The sequence below is a fragment of the Odontesthes bonariensis genome, chromosome 15 (genome assembly GCF_027942865.1).
Source record: "Odontesthes bonariensis isolate fOdoBon6 chromosome 15, fOdoBon6.hap1, whole genome shotgun sequence".
In the NCBI taxonomy this organism is placed as follows: Eukaryota; Metazoa; Chordata; class Actinopteri; order Atheriniformes; family Atherinopsidae; genus Odontesthes; species Odontesthes bonariensis.
In genome coordinates, this window is record NC_134520.1 from 29,345,809 (window position 1) to 29,371,722 (window position 25,914).

The 25,914-nt window shown below is 38.8% G+C and overlaps 1 protein-coding gene across 20 annotated transcripts in view; it reads left to right on the forward strand.

Moving 5' to 3' along the window:
- Positions 1 to 25,914, forward strand: part of lrrc7 (leucine rich repeat containing 7) — a 139,335-nt gene that overhangs the window by 107,521 nt on the left and 5,900 nt on the right. For 11 of the 20 annotated variants that reach the window (XM_075485888.1, XM_075485887.1, XM_075485884.1 and 8 more), the window contains 20 exons: positions 1,348 to 1,477; positions 4,381 to 4,496; positions 4,793 to 4,862; positions 6,070 to 6,169; positions 6,365 to 6,489; positions 7,806 to 8,084; positions 8,622 to 8,744; positions 9,145 to 9,256; positions 11,868 to 12,081; positions 13,205 to 13,711; positions 14,330 to 14,554; positions 14,638 to 14,866; positions 15,072 to 15,422; positions 16,123 to 16,392; positions 17,258 to 17,470; positions 19,327 to 19,494; positions 20,970 to 21,089; positions 21,372 to 21,582; positions 21,788 to 22,044; positions 22,830 to 22,922. In XM_075485888.1, the coding sequence (XP_075342003.1) occupies positions 1,348 to 1,477; positions 4,381 to 4,496; positions 4,793 to 4,862; positions 6,070 to 6,169; positions 6,365 to 6,489; positions 7,806 to 8,084; positions 8,622 to 8,744; positions 9,145 to 9,256; positions 11,868 to 12,081; positions 13,205 to 13,711; positions 14,330 to 14,554; positions 14,638 to 14,866; positions 15,072 to 15,422; positions 16,123 to 16,392; positions 17,258 to 17,470; positions 19,327 to 19,494; positions 20,970 to 21,089; positions 21,372 to 21,582; positions 21,788 to 22,044; positions 22,830 to 22,922 (3,913 nt within the window). The remainder of the gene's footprint in view (positions 1 to 1,347; positions 1,478 to 4,380; positions 4,497 to 4,792; positions 4,863 to 6,069; positions 6,170 to 6,364; positions 6,490 to 7,805; positions 8,085 to 8,621; positions 8,745 to 9,144; positions 9,257 to 11,867; positions 12,082 to 13,204; positions 13,712 to 14,329; positions 14,555 to 14,637; positions 14,867 to 15,071; positions 15,423 to 16,122; positions 16,393 to 17,257; positions 17,471 to 19,326; positions 19,495 to 20,969; positions 21,090 to 21,371; positions 21,583 to 21,787; positions 22,045 to 22,829; positions 22,923 to 25,914) is intronic. The other 9 variants (XM_075485891.1, XM_075485902.1, XM_075485901.1 and 6 more) reach the window with 5 other exon arrangements.

Consider the following 25,914-nt stretch of genomic DNA (forward strand, 5'->3'; position numbering starts at 1 on the left):
TATCACAGTTATTGCTTGTTTTACTTACTAAATGTTAACATTTAACAGCTTTTACTATTATTACCTAAACCCTGCATGCTTATGCAGTGGGACTTTATGTGGGTTTGCAACTGGAGTACCTGGTAAAAACCCATACAAAGGCATGCATCCTCCATGAATGTAGGTGACTGTGTCCCAAAGTGACAGGTCAGCAGGTCATTTTTCCTTACACATGTTACAGAATTTAGGCTAATGGAACCTAATCTTTCAACCATTGTTCATTTGATACATTTACCTTTAAGTGTTTTTTTTTGGTTGCAAATAAAGCAAAGAATTGCTCAGACAAATAAAATGATAAAATATTTAACCTTATCTTAAACCTTGATATGGGACCCAAAACTCCTTTCCTCTCCTTTCCTCTCTTCTCCTCTCCGGTCAGACCGTATGGTGGTCCAGATGGTCCGGTCTGTTGGGAATAATAATAGCAGACTAATGCAATGTTAACAGTGACAGTACATTAATGTAAAATTGTTGTCTCATTATCATTAGTCTGCTGTAAATGTGATGCCAGCCCAGTGAAGGCAGTCAAAGGGGGGTCATAGTGTCCTGTAAAGGGCTTGCAGTAGATGTTACTGTATATCAGAGTGGAGTGGAGAAGTTGAGATTGAAGTGAAAGAATTGTTGGCATCAAAGAGCAGAAAAATGAGGATGGGTGAAATTAAATAAGACTACATTAATATAACAGACTGATATATTGATTGGTTGATGAAATCATTGACTTATTTTTCAATATGGTAATATTTTTCTTGTCTAAAAAATTCTCCTCTCAATAGAAGTTGCAAGTTTTCTTTATCATTTTCAGCAAATCCTATGGAAATCCTGAAACTAACCAACAAATATACCTGTCTGTTAGTTGCACACAGGTTTTAAACATGGCTCAGACATTTCCTTAAACAGCTTGACAACTGTTATCTAAACTGGAGTAAATTGTATGTTTGCTTGGGACTATTTTCAGCTTCGAGTTTGTACATGTTTGGTGTGTACTTACCACAGCAGGACAGTGTGTGGGGGACTTATTTATGGATATACTACAGTGTTTGTTTGTTTGTAATATAGGAACATATAAAAGCTTAATTGATTAACATTGATTCATACATTTTAACATTAATTGAGCATAACACAACAAATAGAATAATAGGATCAGTTCATTCCTGGTTTCAGTCTTTTCACAGGATTTTGTTGATGTAGTTGTTGAAGTACTGTATCAGCGTTCTTATTTTTTTTAACCAAAGACTGCAATAGAAATGCTGTAACTCTCAGAATGATTTCCTTTCTTTCTTTGTCATGCTGTCTCTTCCTCTCACACAGTCTGTCTCTGTTGGAGGAGTTGGACTGTAGTTGTAATGAGCTGGAGTCATTGCCTCCCACCATTGGTTACCTGCACAACCTGAGGACCTTCGCTGCTGACGAGAACTTCCTCACAGAGCTGCCACGGGAGGTAGGCAGATCACACTGTGCAGGGCTGGCATTAGTAATATTTTGTATTGTATGAAACTAATCCGGGAACAATTCATCTGCAACCAATGTAAGTCTGGTGAATTTAATGTCCTTCAGCCTCTCAACAATCTGGTGGTTTTCTTGTGAAAATTTAAAATGAGAAAATTGTGAGCAGTAGGCCTAACAATGCCGTAATCAGGGTTCAATTGATCCTTGAAAGTTTTACCTTCATTTGTGCAACATTAAGGCCCAATCCCAATTCTATTTTCTACCCCTTCGCCCACCCCTCGCCCACCCCTCGCCCCTACCCCTCGCCCCTTCAAACGTAGGGGTAGGCGAAGGGCTAGGAATGTCACCCCTTCGAATTGGGACAGCACTTCACACTCACGAACGTAATAAGTCCGCGCCGTCAGTTGTTACGTAACCAAAAGCGACAGCTTTAGCCAGAAGTGAACAAACATGACCGGTGCTGTGGTGTTCGCGCTGTCCTGGGCTGTTCGGATATTTTTAGAAATATCTGCGTTGAATCGACGGAGTGCCATCAGGCGAAGGCGTCTTTGACATCTGGGAGCATTGCTGGATCTTGTTACGGTATGTAGAATAAGAAATTAATGCAAATAATGCGTGTGAGTGAGCAGCTGGTAGCTTCCAGAGCCGGCGTGTGAATAGGGCTTGGGCACACGCGTTGCATTCTGGGATATGGTCGCCATATTGGAGGCACAATCTATCGTAAACAAACTGAGGCAAGACAGAGATCAAGGAACAAATAGTGAGAGAAAAGTGAGAGAAAAGCATGTTAAAATCGAAGAAAGGATGTGGGATATACCGGGATACATTACAGAAGGAAGCCAGAGATCGGTACATACAGAAGATTGGCGTTATAAACGGACTGGACCCTTATGAAATACCGAGCAAGGAATGGAGTGTCGACGAAGATTTACTGCCGAAGTTCACCCTTTCGGACATAATTGCGTATAGTATGTAGTGTCAGTGCTTATACTTTGCAACAGTTTCAATTCTAATGACACTTTACACTTTTGTCATGTTACTCTACTTGTAAATAAATAATGAAACACACACACTTGGCTGTATCTCAAAGCATATTTATTTCAGACGACTTCAACTTTGCACAACACTCCTGCTCATGGTGGTCAGAGTACAACATACAGACACAATCTTGTCAAAGAATGTTTTGTCTTCACCTTCGCATGGCAAAACTATGTTGATAGGTACTTTTGCTGACAAAAAGGTGTATTGTTTCTGACAGTTCCAATCGCCCTTTCCATGTGAATTTGGAGATGGGCAATTTTCCTTGTATTTTCCACATTAAATTAAGATTAAGATCAGATTTATTGTCATGTATACATGCATACACACGAAATTTGTCCTCCGCTTTTAACCCATTGAGACATCCCTTGCTTCCAACTGACAGTGTCCTAGTCTTGTGAAGGATCTTTACCTCAGCACACAAAAGTCTGTAACTTACCAATATGAAAATGCAGAGAACACACTCTCATCAACACTGGGATTGAGTGGAAAGTTATGTTTGGTCGTCTTACAGCAGCGATCCATGCTAGTCGACGACGCTTTGTTATCTCGGACACTTGGGCTCCGTGGGTGCGCCTCCAAGCAGGAAACCGGTAAAAAGATAAACCATTTACGATTTCCCCCCCATTCCTGTCACGGCTTGCGCTATTGCACCCCACGACACAGCAACGTGCGACCATAGTGGCAAAGACAATAAGTAAAATAGATAAACCAACGAAGAAAGTTCCGAGACCAGGCAGGAGTACGTCTGCGCGCAGTGGAAAACAATGTAAACAAAACAGTTCTGAGCCTCCAGTATGGCCGCCGCTCACGTAGTGACGTCACATGCCCGAGCCCTATATGATAATGTGTGTGTGTGTTTGAAAGTGCTTCTAACTGTACATTTGTGATATTGTGTAATATAGAAACAATTTGCTTGTCTCGTTGGATTTGCTGATTTATTGACTGAAGTAGTATCCTAACCTGGCTAACCTAGCTGAAAGCATAAGCTAACGTTTAGCCTTTGTTACTCGCCTCGTTCCGTTTGGGATAAACATGCAGCTCATGCGTTTTTGAAGCGGTTTTCTTTGTACCAGGTTCAGATTTGATGACATAAATAAATGCACTGCATTGTGTGTGCTATCAATGTGTTGGTTTGGGAGGATGAAAGCCTGATCTTTCCATGTTTTTCTTTCCAGCAGACGGGTCATCCTACAAATTATTGCCCATTGGACCACAACATGTACCACAATTTTTTTTGTTATCCCGTATAATAAATCTCTTCATACCAATATCCGTTCCAGTCGTTCATATGATGTTGATGTGATAATCATGCTCACAAACCTTTTGTCCTTAATTTCTTTTATTAGGCTCACATTACAGACTGGTAAGGTTGATAGTTCTTAAAAAATCATAAATCTGATTGTTAAAGTTTCTAAAAATGCTGCAACTGAGATTTATGTTTAGTACTTGCATTTTACCATCTTCATAAAGAAAAATACAGTCATAACAAATAAGAGACTACAGCAGGATGTTTTTAATGCAACTTTGGTTCCAGCCTATATTCATTTTTTTTTTTTATCACAGTTCAGCTTTTTTTGAACAGTTAAGTTTAAACTTTGACATTAACATTGTGGTATTTTGATACATTTTCAAAAATCAAAATCAAAACAGGTTTTACAATTTATAAGGTCAGGAATTTAATCCAAGTCATAACAAGATCTTCTTAAGTCATAACTTTAACACCTCTGAGCCTGCTGATAAACCGTGCATTAGAAGTGCGTTTACAAGTGCGACGCATGATGCAGATCTTGTTCACGTGTTAACATAATTACAATGTGATCTGATGGATCATATGTTTGTTTGTGTGTGTCTCAGATTGGTAATTGCAAGAATGTGACGGTGATGTCCATGCGGTCCAACAAACTGGAGTTTCTTCCTGATGAGATTGGACAGATGACTAAACTACGTGTCCTAAACCTCAGCGACAACAGGTACACACATGCACACACACGCACACACACCCACGTGCACACATGTGCCCAGAGGCAGATGCTGAGCTATAATTCAGAAATTACAATAGACACACACACACACACAAATGCAGGCAACACTTTCTCAATGGCCGTTTGGAATATGTAGCTGCTCTCACGGCCTGTGGTTACCATGGGAATGGGTGAGTGTGTTGCCATGGTTACATCCTCTGCAGGCTGTACAGTGCGTGGGCAGATGAAACATCTCTCTCGTCTTTTTCACCCCTCCCTGCTTCTCTCTTCTCTGTCTCTCTCAGGTTAAAGAATCTACCGTTTACCTTCACTAAGCTTAAAGACCTGGCAGCTCTGTGGCTCTCAGACAATCAGGTATTTCTCTTTTCTCCAGCACTCAAACACACAAAACCATCCACTCATTAATCAAATTACCAGGGTTATTTTAAGGCATATTTCATTCCATTTACACACTGATAGATTTCCATTGTTAGGCATTTATTTAAAATTTTTCAGTGGTGAGTATTGAGTCTCACTTATTGCCATTTATGATGGAAAACAGTATTGCAATGAAGAGTGGATGAATGAATAAAACAGTGAGAACAATATTTCTCACTCACACATGCGCTAAACTGATTACGATTGTACACCTTTTTGAGGTCTTTATACTGACTTGATAATGTGCCTTTTAGGAGGCTTCACTTCATAATAATATTGTTCATAATCATACTGAGGCTCTCTATTAATTACTTACATTACAGATCCCCTGCATTTGTACAATTACTCATTACAATGCAGAGGTCATAGATGGAATATTTATTGGTCCATAATCATATATATTGTCTTTTTCAGCAACATTGTGATGTGACAAAAAAAACAAAAGGGCATTTTGATATTTTTAAGGTTCACTTTAAAGTTTAATTGAAGTTTTTGAATTAAATCAAAAGGCATGGCATCAGCGGATCATTACCTACCTGCTAAAATATGAACAAATTTGAAATTTAAATGCAATTTGTGAAATGGCAGTGCAGACTTACATTTACATTTAAAATTGCTACTAATGTATTCATCCTCCGGCTCAAAATCCGACTGAATTCAGCCGTGCTCTTTCATGCATTATATCTGTTAACACCAATCATGGAAATTCCATTAAGCTGACGTTAAAGTTTCAGAAAGAATGGTTTATTTGTATTTGATAAGTAAAATAGAAACTGAAAGTTTGAATCCATTCATGTATTCCAAAATACGATCAGTTATATTTACATCACATTGGAATTTCAAATAGATAGGCTTTTGCTCAACATCTAAACTATAGATGTCACAAAAATAGAAACTGTAATCCAATGCATTTTATTTTTTAATGCAGAATCATTTTCAATGTAAAAGTCTTTCTCTTTGTTGGCATGTTTTCTTTTAAACAAAGTTTCTCTATGACAGATCAAAGAGAAAAATTATGAGACAGAATTCACAAAAAATTGCTTTTAAGAACAGTGTTTGGTTAAAATTAGGTAACAGATATCCTCAGTGAAAGTCTCAGGACACAGGAGTGCTGATATGAACTTGTGTGCCTCTGTGTTTGCAGTCCAAGGCTCTGATCCCACTGCAGACAGAAGCCCATCCAGAAACCAAACAGAAAGTTTTGACCAACTACATGTTTCCTCAGCAGCCGCGACATGATGAGGGTACAAACACTTTGTGTGTGTCACGTAATGTGTGAATACTGTGTTGGGACATCTTGACAAGGTCCAGCACTATATTTTGTTACACTACATCATGTTATATGCAACATATGCACCGGTAAGGGTGGGTGTGTCTGATAACTTACTATACAGGGTGTAACCTGTTATCATTGGTAACTGATGTATGTTTTTGTACAGATTATCAGTCAGACAGTGACAGCTTTAATCCAACTCTGTGGGAGGAGCAGAGACAGCAGAGGATGACTGTGGCCTTTGACTTTGAGGACAAGAAAGAGGAGGAAGACAACTCTGGGAAGGTCAAGGTCAGATCTCTATCTTTTGCTGTTTCCGTCGGTTTCCCTTACTGTCTCATTAACTAATTGACAGGGTTGTACAGTACGAGGAAGGTTACCGATTCATTTTTTTTTTTTTTTTGCAAAGGCAGTGTCTGGAGCATCTCCAGCTCTGAACCATTAGAGCAAACACTCAGCAAATGTACTGAGGAAAATCTGGCTCATTATATATACACTTTCAACATAAAAAGCAACCTAAATGACTTCAACTTCAGATTTTAAAGAAGTTTTAAATCTCCTTAGAAGCACTGGTGCATCTTTAGTATGGGTGGAAATCTCCCGGGACCTTTTTTATGATTCAGAAACTACTGTCAATGCAGCTGGATGTGTATTTTTTTCTTTTTCTTCTCTAACCATGTGAGCACTTGTTACTTTCAAAGCAAAGTATTTGTAACAATCTAAGAGTAATTTACTTACAATTTATTTGATTTATATAACAAATAGAAGAGATGTGGCCAGTGAAGTGTAGGTTAGATTCGCCAACATATTTGAGAACACTGAACAGGACTAGAAAAGTGTGCCTGTAGCAGCATGCCTAAATTAAAACAACTGTGCAACATGACTTAGAACTCAAAACGCAAATCCTTAATAATTAAAGTTACAGTAGTGTTTGTAATTTGCATAGTCATCTCTGGGTTTGGATGAAGCTTTGACATGGCAGGCTTGATGGTTCATTGGTTGGCAGCAACTCTCTATGTTTTTCATCCTCCACTGGCTGGAAACGTGTAATGTGGTTTATTAATTTGACTTCTAATTGGCCTTCCATAAGATAGCTTTTAATGCAGATGGTCCCCGTCGGATTTCTTGCTCAGCATCTTGTGCATGCTGGAAGCAGTTCAGGCTTCACTTACACTTTTTCCAAGTTACCTTTTCAGTTCAAATGTAGAACATTGCATTTGGAAATTTAGAGAATCTCTTCAGAATTCTCCACATTTGCATCTTGATGCATTTGATCCATTCACCCATCCTTAATGTTTATTTTTGATTGAAACCCAAATCTTCTTTGAGTCTGCTAGATCTCAACATTCAAACCTTACAAAGCTGAGACTTTAAGAATTGAAACAACATCAGTATGAAGCTGAAATAATATTGGAATAGTTGGAAAGTTACAGTTGCATAAATCTATGTAGAAATTTATATCTCAAATTGGGATTTTAGAAAAAATACTCTAATTAGTGATTCTAGAAAAATGTGCATGGCGGTGAAACAAAAACAATAAAGTTATAGATTTTCTGAGGTCTTTATTTTTATAGACTGTTATAGAATTCTTTGTTCTATCATTATAGGTGGAGATAAACCTGAAGCGCTACCCAACACCCTATCCTGAGGACCTCAAGAACATGGTCAAGTCGGTGCAAAGTCTCGTGGGCAAAAGCGTACATGCTGGACATGGACACCAGCATCAGCACCAGCACCCGCACCAACACCAACATCAACACCAACACCAGCACCAACACCAGCACCAGCTGAGCACCGGCACTGCCACCTCAGCAGGAACTAACATGGAACATACACATCTCAGCAAAGAGCCGTATGAACCACCGTGGCCCCTGCCTCCCAAAGAGGTAAGGAACACTCACACACACACAGGGGATATAAACACAACTCATAGACGGATACAAAACTGCACAAATATGCTCATTGCTGCATGTATTGGTTAAGATTTCCTGCAATACACAGTTGATGCTGGTTTTAAGGCAATGTTGAAAGAAAATGAACATATCAGAACAACTGTATCTGCCTCGCAGGGTAAGACATTGTTAGTTTAACAGGATGGTTGTCATTAACAATGCCTCTTTAACCGCACCTGCAGTGCAGAGTATTGTTTTGTTCACTCGATTTTAAAAACCTAATGTTGCAAGGAAATAATACACTCTTAGAAATTTAAGAAGTATCTTAAGAATACAAGTGGAAAGCTAACTTTGTTCAATGCCAGATTGACAGACAAGTTTATCACCACATTCACACATAGCCTCAATAGCTGTGAAGTCACTGATCATTAGGCTAAAACATAGGCAGCAGAGAATATCATCTTAATCTTTTTATTTGTTCAAATGTTGCAAATATTATTTCATAATGCGATGAATCAAATTGTTTGTCAGGTGACAGACAGAGAGATGCAGGACTTCTCTCAAACTCAGCTAATGGATCAGGGATCAATGCATAACTCTGGCATCGACATTCCCAAGAGAAAAGACAAAGAAGATTTGACAGAGAGCTCTGAGGTTCGTCATATAGTGTACACACACAAATACACGCATACTTGAAAAAACTGCAATAATTGTCAGTATGATACCAAATTAAGTTTTTTTTTTTTATATGGTTCAAGATTTACACGGTTACCCAGACCAAAAACAAATAAAACATATTCTAAGGTGTTTCTAGAGGTAAAAAAAAAAATAAATCTTCAGGGATAGAGATAGATTTTTCTTCAAAGCCAAATTGTTGGAGAGCGCAAGATAGCTTAAATCACAGATATCCTGATTCTGAGCTTTTATTTGTCATGTATTTTCTGGACATTGTCACTCTTATCACCTTACCAGTTACTATGTGGATTGTTCAAAGCTGTCCTGCTGTGTAACACCTACCTATTGTCAACCTGTGGGTTTATTTGACTGTCTCCAGGACTCAATGGGTGGCTCTCCGAATGACATCCGAATCTCTGACATGAGACCCACACTGGTGGAGCCACCAATGTACAAACCAAAGGTGGTACTGCTGGGGAAGGATAAGAAAGGTACTGTGTTATACTTTAAAGGTTGCTGCTTCATAGATACATATAATCAAACATACATTTACACATAAGTAGACATATGGCTGCATACAGTAATATAACATGGTCTTTTGTAAAGAGCTATGGGGTCTGTTGTAATAGTGCACATTAATTAGTCACAGTGGCAAACAGATTAATTCCAGCATAACATAGAGAGACAGGGAATACTGTGAACTTCTACAGTAACTGTAGATAGAGTAGTGTGAGTTTGTCCTATTTTACATATTTTGCCCTGAAGGTCTTAGCTTCATCTGAGGGAAAATCAAAAAAATATATTTTTAATGTCTAATCAAAAATCTGTTTAGGTCTAAATAATTTAGTGCCTTAATCACATCTTCTGAAAGTCACAGTTTATTATCTCTTCCCCATGATGAACTGTGGCTCTTATTAATTCAGGGTTCCATCTTATAATCTGCTTCTTCTTCAGGGAACAAAATCCGAAATGATTAAAGCTCAAACAGTTTTTGTATTCTGGTGCATGTGCATTTACAGTGGTGGACCTGGTGAAGTAAATTAAACATTTTGTCTGGTTTATTTTGTCAAGATTTAAATGGATTGAGTGGTGAGCCTGCTGGTTTAATAACGCTTGTATTTATAAAGTGATTTAAAGATGTCTCCTGCTTTTCATCCCAAAATGAAAGTGCTACAACTCACCTTAAACACACTTATTTTGTCGTGTTTGATGGCATTTAAACACAACATTAAGTGATGTTTTGTATCTTCACTTAAAGACATAAAAGCCCTTATCCAAGAATTATTTTTAGATGAAAAACAATTTTCATCATTTGCCCTGAAAATGTCTCCTATTAAGCTCCCTTTCTTCTAACATGAAGTCAGCAGCCAAAACTCTGGTAATCTAATAACATAATATATTACATTTTGTCTGAACAAATGAGCTATGAAGCAATTCAGCATCCATTTTAAAGTATTCTACATGGTGTTGTGCTGGAGGACTGGAGCTTTTTGCTTGAGTACTGGCACTATTTTCAGGTCTGAACAGGCTTCTCAGATGTTCCAGGTATCTTACTTCACCTGAGTGTGGGTTAAACTGCGATTGAGCTTTTGCTGATTGGGTGCTGGAGCAGTAAGAAAATGACATGCTATCAGAAATTCCTCACATTACATTTTACCGACTCAACTGGTTTGAGTTTGTTTCTTATAGTCAAAGTCAAGCTTATATATATATTTGTATATATATACATAACACATTCACAATAACCCAAATTGCACAAAGCGTTGTACAATCTGAAAACAAATTTAAAAAATACTATTAAACTGAATAAAAAGAAAAAGGTTATTTTAATTGGTCGACCCCAATTATGTTAAAAAGCCAATGCAAAGAAATGGGTTTTAGACTTAAACCTGACAGTGTCTGAGCAGCTCTGACATGAAGAGGCAGACTGTTCCATAATTTAGCCACCGAAAAGGCTCTGTCATCCCTGGTTTTGAGCCTAGAAAATGGAACGTCTAAGAGGAGCTGGGTTGATGACCTCAGTGCTCTAACTGGAGCATGTTGGTCTTCCAGCTCAGACAAGTACAACGGAACCATACCATTTCAGGCTTTCAAAACATTGAACAAAATCTACTGGAATAAACTGGATCCTGAAACCAACTGGAAGCCAGTGAAGGAAAGAAAGCACAGGAGCGATGTGATCACGCCTCCTCCCCGTCAACATACAAACAGCTGCATTCTGTGAAAGCTGTAAGCGCCGAACAAATGGATTACTTTTTTTTAATTCCTTGGAGGATAAGGCTTCATCTTTCTGAAGAGCCTCAAATAAAAGAACACACTTTTCAGCACTTTGTTGATCTGCTGTTTTAGTTTCAGAGAGCTGTTTAAAAAAAAAACACTCCAAGATTTTTTGTCTAAGGTTGGCTGTAAGAGATTAGCAGACCAAGGACGCTCTCGACACCATTCAGTAGGTCAGCTTTGCCAAATATAATAATTTCAGTTTTCTTTTCATTTAGATTAAAACAGTTTCCTGCCATCCAGGCTTTTACGTATTGTAGATAACTCAGAAAGTTTGTGATTGTATAAGTGTTTGATTTGAAAGGGAAGTTGATATATAGATACATATAAAAGACACGTTGACAAGTTGATTGATTTAAGTCATACAAGTATCGTCCTTTTTCTTTAATTTTTCATGTAATAAGTATTATAAGTATAATATGTATTATAAGTCTTTCACCATTTAAAATTGTTCCCGAATATTCTATACTGTAGCTCTATTTTATCGTGACTGATGTTACACTGAATTGTTTGGTCTGTCTGAGACATCATTCACAAACCACTCAGCTGTTCATATAAAACTAAAACAACTGAATAAGTCCACTTCAGTATGGGTTTAGTTGTCTTATTGTATGCGTAAATCACTATCTTCAGAAACAATGTGTTTTCAGAATGCATTAGAGAATATCTGTGGAAAGACTGGAATTATAGCTTGGAGTTTAAGTCAAATATTTTTTTCCCCCCATGTTTAAAGCTTCACAGCAGTAGTTCAAGAGGTTTTCAGTCGGAAGAGGATGTGACATTTTCATTTAAAAAAGCTGCTTGTCTCTCTGTGTCTGTCTCCAGAATCTACAGACGAAGATGTAGATAAACTCCACTGTCTGAACCACAGTGGCTCCTCCGCTACCTACTCCGACTATTCTCCCTCGCAGGGGTCCTCCGGTTCCTCCAACCCACCCGCCAACACACACTCACACACACATTCTCACGCGCACCCACACGCCCCTGCCCTGCCGGCCCCCACCAAGGACCAGGCTCCTCAGACACACTGGACTAATAGGTACACATGCCTGCTTCATATTCCGTTTCCTCACCACCCATCTCTTCAACTATCCATCATCTTTTTTTCACCTTCAATCCCACCCCTACTTCAATCTCCTCCGTCTATCACCTATCTCATCTATCTATCCAATCGCCCCATCCATCTTCTCCTTCTCCATTTTTCTGTGTCTTTCTCATCTCTCTGCATGCTCAATCAAGGTCAAAGAGACTCATTAGGATGCTGCAGACTTCTGTTAAAGATATTCTTTCTCAGCCCTCTTCTCATCTTCAAAGAGTCCTGCAGAGTCCAAGCCTCGGTGATTGATACAAAAAAAGCGTTTAGGTTGTTTTTTAGTTTCAACGCAGATTCATAGGAAGAAGCTAATGAAGAGATTTATTTTTTTTCTGCTGAAGTTATTACTCTAGTTGCAGCACTCTTATGATGAAAGCTGACATACATGGAATGTCATATTGCATTAAAATTCATATCAATCTCTTTTGACTTCTATAAGAAATGTTGCCGCTTTAAACAACAACAAACATTTCATCTTAGATTGCCAACCATATTTATTACATTATAGCTTAATTCCTGCTAATTACATTTTATTTTATTCTGACAGTGATATATCAGCTGACAATTCTTTTTTTTAATATCGACACATACGAGAAAGCAAATATTCTTGATAAATAGATTTGTGAGAGACATTTTTAATTTAAATAATTAACTTAAACTTCTTTTGTCAACCACCTGATGGCTTGGTTATTGATAGATAAATACAGCATGCCAACATGACTAAAACTGGAAGCAAAGAACAGCCAAGAAAAAAAAAACTGTTTGAAAGATGTATAGATCGTTCCTTCCAGCGATCCTCAATCAACTCTACCTTGATGATTTGATTTTTGTGTTTCTTATGATTGCGCAGCCTCTAAACACATTCACTTTGCTTCTTCACTAAAAACATAATCTCCAATGACATTAAAACTAATTTCCTCATCTTCACTCTTCCCAGTCCTTTTTCTGTTCTGAGGAGCCCCTACAGGCTGAAATGTCGTTTTGGTATTTTTTGACATTTAAGATATCCTTTCACATGCTTTGGGGTACAGATCACAGTGTATACTCTTGTCTTTTTCTGTCGATGTAGACTTGCCCAGTCATTCCCCAAGCCTATTGACTCCAAGCCCCTGCTATCTCAGAGAGAGACCCCTCCATCAGGGACCCTGCAGCAGCGTGGAGATAGGCGTCCACTCAGCGAACCTTTTGATTGGTCTGAGGCCCCTCATTATGACAACACAGGTTTTGATGCTGAGGAGTCTTCTTTAGACCCTCAGTCATCTAATACAAGTCAGGGAAATCCACCACTGGGCTCCAAACCACGGAGCCAGTCGACACATGGCCGCCGCCCCCTCCTCAGGCAAGAGCGAATTGTAGGAGTCCCCTTGGAACTGGACACCCAGACACTCCCCTACCACAGCAACCAGCGCTCCACCCCAGATAATGACCCACAATCCTCTGGACCTACCTCCCAGAACCCCTGGCAGAATTGGACTAGGACTCCAAGTCCCCTGGAAGACAGAACTGCTTTTCCATCAAAGCTGGACCAGACACCCTCCTCTAGCCCAAACCCTGACCGCAAAGACTTAGACTCAAGGTATATGACAGGACATACATTTCATTTAGCTGTATTTTTATTCCTATATGTATTTTTTTTTTTTAAATCTATAATTAGCAATTTTTCACATCACTATGACATAATTTATTCCATTTTCAAAGAACCAAAATTTAACAAAAGTTTAATCTTAACTATGTTGGCTAATAATTTGAAGCAGTTAGTTGATCAGCAGAAAACTTACTGCTTTAAGTTAGTTATTTATGCTCAGGTGTTCTCTGATTCATATTATTGTAAAATTAATAACTTGGGGACAAAATGAGTTATTTTACTTTTGCTTTTTAGTGTTGGAATAAATGATAGATTCATATATCATGATGAAGTGCTTAAATTTCAGTCTAGCTTTAATACTCAATCTTGGTCTGTGAGTTATCTAACTCCTTTATATTGAAGCAACTGATACTTCTGTTGATGTTGCAGGACACCTTTTTCTTTTTGTCAGCTATTCAGAATGAATTATGGAGTAAAACTGAAATGGCTCAGTATGATAATATATTTTCTGCTTTTTTTGTTAAAATACAGATTTTGTTTTTGGGGGCTCAAATTTGTAAACTCTTTATCTACGTCATTGAATCATTGTTCCTTGTTTTCTGTTGCAAGACTGGAACAGGGCTCAGGGCCTTTGCCTGGAAGCTGGACGTACCACAACAATCAGGGGGACCAGAACAGGAAAGATCAGCTCAGTGTCAGTGGGGGCAACAAGGTGACCGTGGTGATGAGTAAAAGCTCAGACCGCCTGTCCCCGATGATGAAAGAGACAAGATCAAAGTTTAAGAAGTCGCAGAGCATAGATGAGATTGACATCGGCTCATACAAAGTTTACAGGTATATTCTGTTCCTATTTTTACAATGAAATAAAAGTATGTCTTGTAAAGAACTGGGACTTAATTAATTGTATTTCTCTACAGCATTCCCATGGAAACATATAGTTCATCCATCGAGCAGCAAACTAGTTTGGATCGTCAAGAGCTGCCCTGTTCTATGGAGCAGACCAGCATGGCACGGTCTCAGTCTGCCCCCATGTTAGATGATGAGTTGGGCTTTCCAGGTCCTGGCAACCACAACCAGTCCGGACAGAACCAAAAACCCGCCATTCCACACAAGGCTTATCACTTTGACCAGAACTACAACCCCCAGGTCCGGTTTTATTTATTTATTTTTCTATGTTAAATGCAGTGATATAAAAGTGTTTGTATGCATACATTATTAACCTTAAATAGAGTATGCAGCACTTTTAGGGTAAATTCTCACAATTAACCAAGAAGTCAAAGTTGCAACAGTTTTGCATAATAAAAATGATATGCCTGAGATGGATTAACTGGTAACCATTCTAACCCATTAGGTGACCATGGATCGTCGTGTCCCTCCTCTGTTCCCCAACACACCAGATTATGTAAATCACTCATCTAAGGCTTTGGACTACTTGAATCAACCAGGAAAAACGCTACCCAAAGAGCTGGTGAGCCCTCGGTATCGTGCATATCCACCACTGGAGATGTTTTCTTTCCCTCAATCACCAATCAACCAGGATGGGCTGCCCAGTCATCAGCAGCAGCCAATGGTAACACAGCGGTCCAGGCCAGGCTTTCTGAGGAGAGCGGATTCTTTGGTGAGCTCGACAGAGCTCGCTTTGTTTCGCAGAGTTCATGAAGCCCAACAGGAGGCGCTGCAGGAGGCTCAGTTCAGACAGCAGGTAGGGCCAAGTAGTATCATTAATAATTTATATACTGCATATGTATGTGTAGCCTGTGTGAACTGTATGAATTAGTCATATTATGGAAATGAATGATGACATAAACACACGATGCATCAATAAAGCTGTTGAATATCTGTTTATTAAAACAATATTTTTCTTTTTATACTAATGGTCTGTTACCCTTTCAAAACCATGACTCTTATCAAACAAATATGAAATACAATTAACTCCTCTCTGATGTTTTTCTTTGTGGTTTTTAAAAGGTAGAAAATATGATCATTATTACTGATGCCAAGCAAAACCGAAACATGTGACGCTAGTTATCAGTTCATTAAAGATTTTGATTTTTGGTTGATTTATTCACTGATGGAACTATATTATGCTTTTACAATTAAATTTTTTAAATGTGCATTTCATTTATTTTCTTTTATTCATTTTTTAAGACACAAACCCATTCTGGAGCAAATTTAAAATGGGATTTTCAAAATCATTTGAGGGTTTGGGGCTTCAAACTAAAACAAAAAGAAAAAATGTAATCACTTTCTTTTAATGAAGAAAAGAAAGTGCATCAATTATTTTTTATTGAAGCAGTGCTATTTCAATACATGCATTTGATTTACAGGAATAACACAAACTAGTTTTCTACAGGAACTGTTTTTTTTGTTTTTTTTTTACGTGGTGTGTGTCCTGTCCTCAGGCGGACCCTCCTCATTATAGTCGGGCTCTTGCCTACTCCAGCCCCATGGACCACTCTGCTCTCGCCAACATGTCCGACAACCAAAGTCAGATGATACACAACAAGAGAAATGGTCGCTATGATGATGACTATCCTACTTATCAGGAGCAGAAGAAGCCCATGATTGGTTATCCAACTAAGAGTCTGACTCAGCGCCGCCCTTTATCTGCCAGGAGCTACAGTACCGAGACCTACGGAGCATCTCAGGTCAGACTGTCAGTGATACCTGATGTAAGCTGTACATTAAATTCTTTAAGTTTATGTTTTTATTTTTTTTCATCACACACTCTAAGTTCCATAAAATTCTCTTTTAATGTGTGAGTCATTTTACAGTTAAAAACTGTTAAGTCTACATTAAATTATTATTATTTTATCAGCACTTTGGTACACCATAAGGATTGTCTGTAAAGGGCTGTATAAATAGTACATTTACATTTGCATTTACATTTATCAATACTTAATCTGCCAATTGCTTTTTCACTCAGTGAATGGCTTGTCTTGTTCACAGCTGTCAGAGACAGTAGTCTGATCCCTGATCCCACCAAGGTTGTGGTAGTGACCTGGAACACTCACAAAAATGTTCCTACTCTGTCAGAGAGGTGTCTGGATTTGGGATTACAACATTTCCATCATTCTGTTTTTCACCAATTCCTGGGTTCAAGTTATTGTACCATCAGACTAAGCAGAGTTGTTTGAATGTGTTCTGCTACACCACAGACCCCAAGGCAATCCCTTGTCCAAGAATAATCCCTTCAGGATTTTCTGGGTTTGCCTCAAGGAAAACGTTCCCAAAATAGTCACAGAAAGATGTCAAGCATTATACTGATTAGATGCACTAATCACTTCCTATGGCACCTTTCAGCAGGTAGAAACAGGACACATCAAGGAAACTAAGGAAATTATTTAGAGACTTTATGGCTGTAATCTTATTCTTGCTGAATTTAGCTAAATCTTCAAATTTAAGGTTAGAGTAAAACGTATTTGACCTCTCACCACCTTTAGCTAAGGTCCATAACCCCCCATACAGGTGTTGCATTGTATGTGCATTAGTTTGTGGTTTTCTTCCATGCATTCTCATAAATTCCATTTATATCAGGCCCGTCCTGTGTCAGCTCGACCCACCATGGCCGCCCTCCTGGAGAAGATGCCCCCTGACTACGCCCTAGCAACCTGTCCTGAAAAGCCATCCGAGGACACCATCAAAGTAAGACCTGTCGTACCACAAAAACCCGAAGACATCACCTCCAAGATGCCTGCCGACTGGAGGCAACAACTTCTCAGGCACATAGAGGCCAAACGATTGGACAGGGTATGTGGATGCGATGCGGACTCTCATAAGAAACAAATGCACACATGTACACACGAGCACAGAGCATTCAGAAGCCCTCCCTGTTTGTATCTTTGTAAGTCTGTGTTGTAAGGTTGACCAGATTTGTGTCTGGCTGCATGTGTGTCCACTTCACACTGTCGCTGTGTCAGCCTGACCTACTGCGCACTCACCACCGGCTATGTGCTGTGAAAATCACATTTCCTGAAATGCAATCCGGTGAAGTCTTCATTGTGATATATACAATCTGATCTTGTGGCGTGTATAAAAATCTTTTTGGAAACAAGTGAAAAGTCACCAAGATAATTCCAGTCGACTGATTTAATGTGGCTTGTTGAAAAATCTCAGAAAACAAATAAATCTGTCATTAAGCACTTTTTCCGAGCGACTTTTTAAAAATAAGATTTCATTTTTTCATGTTACCATCACTTGTTTAAAAAAAAACAAAAAACACAAGATTCTAAGAATCGCCAGCACAACCATTTTTCAGTGATGAAGATTTTTTAAAGGGCTTAGAGCATCTGTATTGATACTGGTCTACAGTAATACCGTAGAAAAGACAATTTAGGAAACACGTGTTTCACGGGAGAGGCTGAATAATACAAGCCAAGAAAAAATACCATGCTGCCTCTGTCCAAATATAAAATAATCTACCTGATAGCTCAAACTGATAAGAGGTGTTTTGATTATTTAAGTAATTTAAAAGTGTAACTTCAAAAAAATGTGTGTTTTTTCAGAAAGTTATCTTCCGGGTCTTCTTCAGATCATTGAGGTGTTTTAGGAAATTTCTTTTATTTGCAATTTTGGCCTGGATTGAACAAGACTGGGTGATATCAGAGGAAAAGCGTTCTCTTCATCATTAATAAGCTCTGATAAGAGAGGTAGTCAGAAACTTTTTATTTACATTTTATAGAGAATATAGATGATAATAATGATTATCATTAAAACCGCTTTGAAGGTAAAGATATCTGAAGCAATGATAGTGTTTGCCACTATCATTGACATTATGTCCGTGGTTGGAACTCAGACATACACTTGATCTGGAATAGTAATTACAATCATCTAGCTATTGTTATCATTGTTACTCTTGTTCTTGGTGTGGACAGCTCTTTAACCCTTGTATTCAGGGTTCATGTGTCCTGCCTTCAGCTTCATATCTACCCCACACACATGAGAGTGCTATTAACCCTTTCATCTGACTCACTGCTAGAAAGCAATTTAGCATTTCTTTTTTTACAAAATGTCAAACTAATTATTTTGTGCTGGTAACACAACACAGGACACAGGACCAGTCAGATCTGGAACACACACTTTCTAAGAATCTTTAGAAAACAACTGGCAAATACATTATAAGATCTTTGTCTTGCACAAGTACATTCACGCCAAAATAAAAATAAAACTTAGCTTGGATATTTCAGATTATGTTAAAAGGAAGCACTAAAACGTGTCATCTTTTCACAGACAGAAGTTGAGCATTTCACCATAAAACATAGTGGGTATCAAGATGATTTAGGTTTTGGGCAACGTGTTTGTTGAAGTAGCCATAAATGTGACTCATCTGAAAACTAAAATACAACTGTTGGAATAAAATGATCCACTTGTTGTTGCTTGTATTACACAATGTTCTGTGTGTATTGACCGATCAGCAGCTAACATTTCTCTGTGCTTTCAGCAGCTCTGCACTGTTGTTGTTGTTGTTGTTTTTATTAGTGTTATTATTGTTTGTTGATTTGTTTGTGGAGCTGTGTTGGCATCACGGTGTTGGCTCCACCCACTCCCCCCCCCCCCCCCCTCCCCTTCATTCACCCATGTCATGTGATGTTGTCTTCTCCAATCAGAGTGGTGTCCTAAAGCACAACACGCTCACGCTGGGCATGCTCTGTCAGGGCGGGGGTCACAGCCAGGGGCGCAGCAGCACTTTGAACTTTAACCTTTACAATAACACTAAGCATGAACCCCCTGCTGGCCGTTGGCTGCCACTACCTCCTCCTCCATCTGCCAATGCTGTGAGTATTCCGTTGATGACAATAAACCCCTGGTTACTGCTGTAATTACTGCATACATAGGATTGCCCCTTCATTTCACGGCTGCCATGACCTAATTTTTGTTTTTACTTTATTTTTATATTAATTCTATTAATTAAAGTAAACACGTTTACTCTCTTAAGCATGGAACCTGAAATGAGGGACCTCAGTTTTGCCATTCCCATCCCACAACTCTTTCTCATCAGGACCTAAATCTACGTCTTATGTTCAATGGAAAACAAAGAGCAAAATAAGGTGTTGTCTTTTTATAGCTGAGTCGAAACATTTCAAGGTTACCAGCACAACAATGTCATTGGGCATTGTTGTCTACATCATATTCAGCCTAATAAGGGATTTCCGTGAGATCTATTTATTTTTTTTTTAACTAAAAAGGCTTCTTCCACTTTTCTACTACTTTCCAGTTAATATAAATTGCCCAGTCTCACAAGAAATCGCGTAAAAGGTAGGTTTGTCCACATGTCCTAAACATAGTAGTGTCTCAATTAAGGCCCAGAAATTGTGAAATGATCATTTTTTTGTTGTCTGTTTTGTGTGTGGAAGCACTCGGTCAATGCAATGCAACCTGTAACTGTGTATTTTATCAATATTAACACGCTAATCGTGTGTTGGTTTTTTTAATCCTCAATTCTAACCTGATTTGTATTAATATCTAAATCTAACCATGTATTTTTATGTCTAACCGTAAATAACCACAACTGACAGCAAATTCTAAAAGTGAAAATTTAGTGGACAGTGTTGGGATGGATGGGTTTATTTATTTTTATTTTGTTTGTGTTAAAGTCTCTGGGGTAATACTGCTGTCAACTCTCTCCTACCTCCTTATAAGTGTCTTTGACATTCCAAAAGACTAGGCACTCCATCAGTGTGGTTAAGAGCAGATTCAGATTTACACTGGTTAAATAATCTGGCCATATGCATTACTGTGAACCTCCGAATGTGGTCTGAGCGATCATATTTAGGGCTGTTCACTTGTGGTTGGATCACTAAAGATGGAAGTTAATGCCAGGTATTAGCTGAACTTAAAGTACATAAAATATTTATTTATTCATGCAATTTGGTACTTCTAGGACATTTTACAGGGGCAGGACATGGTTTAAATAAAAAAAATTAAAAAAAAGGTGATGTTTGGTACTGATCGTTACATGCACCAAACAGAATTTAATTGACAATATAACGTCTGTTGGTTGTTTGGTTAATAAATAATCAGTCATCTGTCCATGTTGACTGAGGTTTCTTGTGTTAACACACTACAACATCACTTCACCCTGAGTGAAAATATGTTCACAATCACTCTTCCTACACTCTTCCAGCCCTGTTCATTCTTAAAGAGCAGAATCTCATATAAAAAAACAACACTCAAGCAGACAAGGGTTGGTATTTGAATTTAACGAAAGGCAAATGTTTCTTCTCTGTAATGCCCTCTCTGTCTCTCTCAGACCCCCTCTCAGCAGGCTGCAATGCTGGATAATGACCAGGAGGGGGTATCAGGGAGCAACCAGTGGGCTCCTTATTCACTTGGCAGGAGGGACGTCCCACCTGACAACATGATGAAAAAGGTAAGAGCTGACTCGTCTGTGAAGCATCTCATTGCTGTTTCCTGACACTTTTAAACCCTCTTCCTACAGACAGGAAAATAAAATACCATTGGCTTAATTTTATAGTGTTACTTTTTTTAAGAGACGCTTCTTTGCTGAAGATGTTTGAAAGCAGTCTCTATGTTTTTATTGGAAGGAATCTTGAAATCTGCAAGAGAGAAAAAAAGTGATGCTCTTAAAAATCCCACTCGTGCAAAATAATTTGTCATGCCACGTTTCTGACTGCCCGTCCTCTTTCCACAGAGCGGACATTCACACAACCCTTCACACCAGTCACACAACACCATGATTGTCAGTTCCTCCTCTTCCTCCTCGGGCACTACACCTCATCGTGTGGTCGGGCAGCAGGGTTATGATGGGATGATGAACAAGGGGGGACAATACCAGCAAGGAATGTCTATGTCAGTGGTTCCCTCTGGTGGGCCAGGCCAGTACCAAGGCAACATGTCTCAAGGTAAATGATAATGATGCTGAAACAGGCTTGTCTGTGCATGAACAGATTTGTTTTTGTTGTCGTTTGAATTGTTCACAGGGATGTGTACAGGTGGAAATAGTTTAATTTAAAAAGGCTTGATTCTCAAATCAACAGCCCCACAATAATCAGTCGTAGAAAGGCTCATTTTACTGTCCGATGCTACCAGCTTCTTTTTTCCACACAGCCCTTCCCTCTCCCGGCCAGGCTTACTCTGGTGGCGGCCTGCCCATGGCCCTGTCATCATCTGGAAACCAACCCCAGTACAATCCCCACACCTCCCATCAGTCCTCCCTACCCTCTACCAACCCCCAGTACCATGGCAACCAAGGCATGGTCCATAGCAACCAGGTTGTCATGACCCACACCAACCCACGGCCACAGAGCGCTCGCTGCCTGTTGCAGACTAAGGGCCAGAAGAGCACAGATGGGTTCCAGGAACAGGTATGTCTATCTGTGCACCTGCCTGCCTGCTGCAACCACGACATATGCTATATTGGAAATCTGTTTGCAGTTGTACTTTTGATAGAAAAGCTAAATACATTCATGCCTGAATACAGCTACCTGTCTTCAGGTTTATCTATCACTATACTCTACTGCTACTTGCTTGAAGTTAAAGTCAAAGTTAACCTGTCTGCTATTAATTAACTAAGGAACAAACTAAATTGGCAAAGAGAGGCGCGTTTAGGTTTTGCCAAATTTATTAAATAAGATGCAGGATGGTGTGAGACGAAATGCTGAAGTTGGCAAGCAGATTTTGATGGCCTTTATTAATGTTAATACAAAAAGCAAGCAACTAAAGGGGACAACATATAGAGCTACATAGGACATCCAAGTATAATTTATCCACCTGACAGCATCGGTTTGTGCTGAGACAGATCTAGGAAAGTGTCATCACTGAAGTGTCATTCTAAATGTGAACTATTTCCCAGATCACTGTACCAGTTGAAGAAATTTGCACCAGCCTCCTCAGCGGTTCTTTCTCAGGGGTTTTGTTTTCCCCCTCCCAGTATGAGATGGCTCTCGTTATGCCAAATAGGAAAACAAGGGTAATTGTGGCTCAGTTGTCCCTGTCAGAGAAATAAAGATTTTCAATATAGCAGTGTTATGAAAGCATCCTTCCACGTGTTTATTCACTCTTTGCATGAGAAGCAATTTTCACACTCTTTGTATTTCACTTTTAGTTGTCTATCATTTTCTTTCTTTTCCTCTCCTACCTCCGTCTTTAGCTGTGTGTGAGAATAGAGAAGAACCCTGGTCTTGGTTTCAGTATCTCTGGTGGCATCAGCGGCCAGGGGAACCCCTTCAAACCTTCCGACATGGTACGACCTGACCCGGCCTGCCAGCCAATCACAGCCTCCTCGGTTTTACCTCAGAGTTGCCATGGAAACTGCTGCTCGTTACCGCAGTGTTTCGTCTATCTATCTTTCTGTCTGTCTGCGGGGCAGCAGCTGACTTGGTTAACTTTGAGTATATATCAGTCTGTTGGAAAACATCAGCAAAGCTGAAGGTTTTGTACTTAAATTAGTGAACAAATTCAAGGTATAATGGGATTCATTTGTCTTAGACTTTATTATATCATTGCTCAGATGATCGCGGTTATCATAAAGAATTTTAAAACTAAACCTGAAATGCAGGTACAGATGAAAATGCTTGAGTGTGGCATGGTATAATTTTTGGACCTTTGATACCTTATTTATACATGTATCTTGTGTATTTGATTAGATACTTCCTGTATATACTTGGCTTATCACAGCTTAAGCCAAACTTGTCATTTTTACTTCTGAGTTTGACTGAGTTTGTCTGTGTTCCTGCACTGAGAGCCTGTTGGGGCCGCAGATCCCCGAGGCCTGCTGCACAAGGCAGTCTGTCCTAGAAACAAGCTGCTATAGTCAGTCTAAAGGAGCAAGGCTGCTCACAGTGTTCTGGCTGCTATTTTAAGAAGGCTGCTTGGTTCTGGGACAGCGTGGTGAATTTAAATGTTCAACACTTTGATGTAGGGATGGAACGTATGACAGATTTAACCTGATATTCTGAGTAACCGACGAGACAGCAGATCTATTAAAAGAAACTTAAAAGACAAAGAGTTCTTTAAACATGCAGCCTCCATACAGCCCATGTGACAAATTGTGATGTTTTAGTGGGGGTTTAGGCTGATCACACAGAAACTGTCAATTCATCATTTAACTTTGAGTTTTATGCGGACAACTGGTGATACAGTTGCTGACTTGTGCAGTTATTTTATCGTACCCATCTTATATCCATAAGGCTTCCGCAAGCTGCAATTTGTCCATTATTAATGCTATGTTAAAGAGGCAGCAGATGGAGTCAATGCAGAAAAGCAGTTTATCTAAAGATTATGCTAACAAAAAACAGCAGTTTGTAAGATAATTACATTATACATGCAGTATATAACAGATGATTAATGGGCTTTTCATATATATACGCAGTAATGTTAGTGTGGAGAATATGGAGAATGTGGAACACAGATGTTTTGCCTTGGATTAAAATGTTTCCTGTCACTACACATACTGCAGTGGCTGGTAAACAGTGAAGGTGACTCATGGCTGATCATTTGGGTATCTGCAGTGATGTCATCTAACGCATCACAGTCACAGAAATGATGAAACGTTTAAACCCAAATGTTTTAAAATGAAACGTAGAGTTCACTTTAAAACATTGCAATGTTATATGTCTGCTTTTCTCATCTCAGAAGCCACCTATTAGGCCTCAAACGATTATATTGGATTTGATGGAGAATATTTGATTCTGTTCGAGTTACAGGGCCAGCAGCAGCAGCTATTTTCTTAAAAAAGGTTTCCTGTTCTGACTCTGTTCTGAAATCCTCTATTTGAAATAGTTAGCTATTGCTCTCATATGTTAGCTGTGGCAGTAATCTTACGGCTGATTTGTCAGCAGTTTTAGCTCAGATTATTGCAGGTGTCTTTACTTGATCATCTTTCTGACTTACATATAAGAACTTATCTGGGTGGGTCTAACCTTGTACACAAATTTGTCGTTTAATTTGGTCTTAGAGGACACTGCAAGGTTTTATACAAAGGCTTAAATGAGCTTGAGTCTTAATAGCTGAAAAAGGTCTTTGTTTGATAACAGCTTGCCAACCAAATGTTTTGATCAACAGGGCAGATAATACTACAGCTATGGCTTTTCCACAGTGCAGTGGCTCTCTCCAGTGGTCAGCTTGTTATGGGCACTTTTAGCTTGATGGATCCACACTGTTGGATCATGAAGTGTACTCACATACATTTGGAGATCTTTGTATTTTTAAGTTTTACAACAAGGCAATTACTTATGATCAGTATTATGTCGTTACAGCTGCAGCATCTGCAAACTGGCTTAAAAATGACAAAATACTTTTTTTTATGCTTAGCTTGCTTATAACACCTGTAAAAAAAAAAGATGTTAAGAAGATGTGTTATTATTGTTCTTGTTATTATTAAAACTGTGTGATTTTTTTGTATGTAAACACCAAGATATTCTGTCAAAATCTAAGAACCACAAAGTTTTTGAAGAGTTGCTAAGTTCAAGTTTCCTTTGTTCGTCCCTTTTGATTTCCTTTGTCGAACCTTCCAGAAGTCATTATCTTGTGCCTGAAAAGAACAATAATCTTTGAGGATTGACATAAAATACTAGATAAACCCTTTAAGCTACTGGATCAATTTCACTTCTAACTAATTAGGACTCAGTGAGAAAAGTTACAGACTAAGTTATTGTTTGGACTGAACTGTGATTCCTGGCTCCTGGATTTTTTTGTTGTTGTTGTTTTGTAAAATCTGGGTCGCAAACATTTGAAATTCAATTTTCTGTTCTTGTTTTTTTTTTTTTTTAGCTATTGTTGTTGCACACCAAGCTGTCACTGGTATATAATTACCAGTTGTCATCTTTTGGAGATAAACATTTATATGAGCTGCGAAAACTGCATCCTCACCTGACTCAAAATTTGGCAGATTGTATCCAAATTTCTGAGAAAGCCCATTTTGAAGATGGAATGTTTTTGCACATTTTGCTTTGTGTGCAACCACTTTATAGTGTTTAACTGTTTTTTTGGTTTTGGACTAATGCTACAATTTTTCAGCTGCTAACAAATTGATTTGTATTGTACAGTGAGTCCCATATGAGATTTGACAAGAACACTCAACTGGCCACAGAAAAATAATGACATGACTGCATATCTGCACAGCTCTGAATCCTAAACTAGACACTTTGTGACACCAGTTTACAAATGATTCTACTGTATACATTTATGAGACTCACTGTATTAGTGTCAATGTTGCCACATACAGCAACTAATAC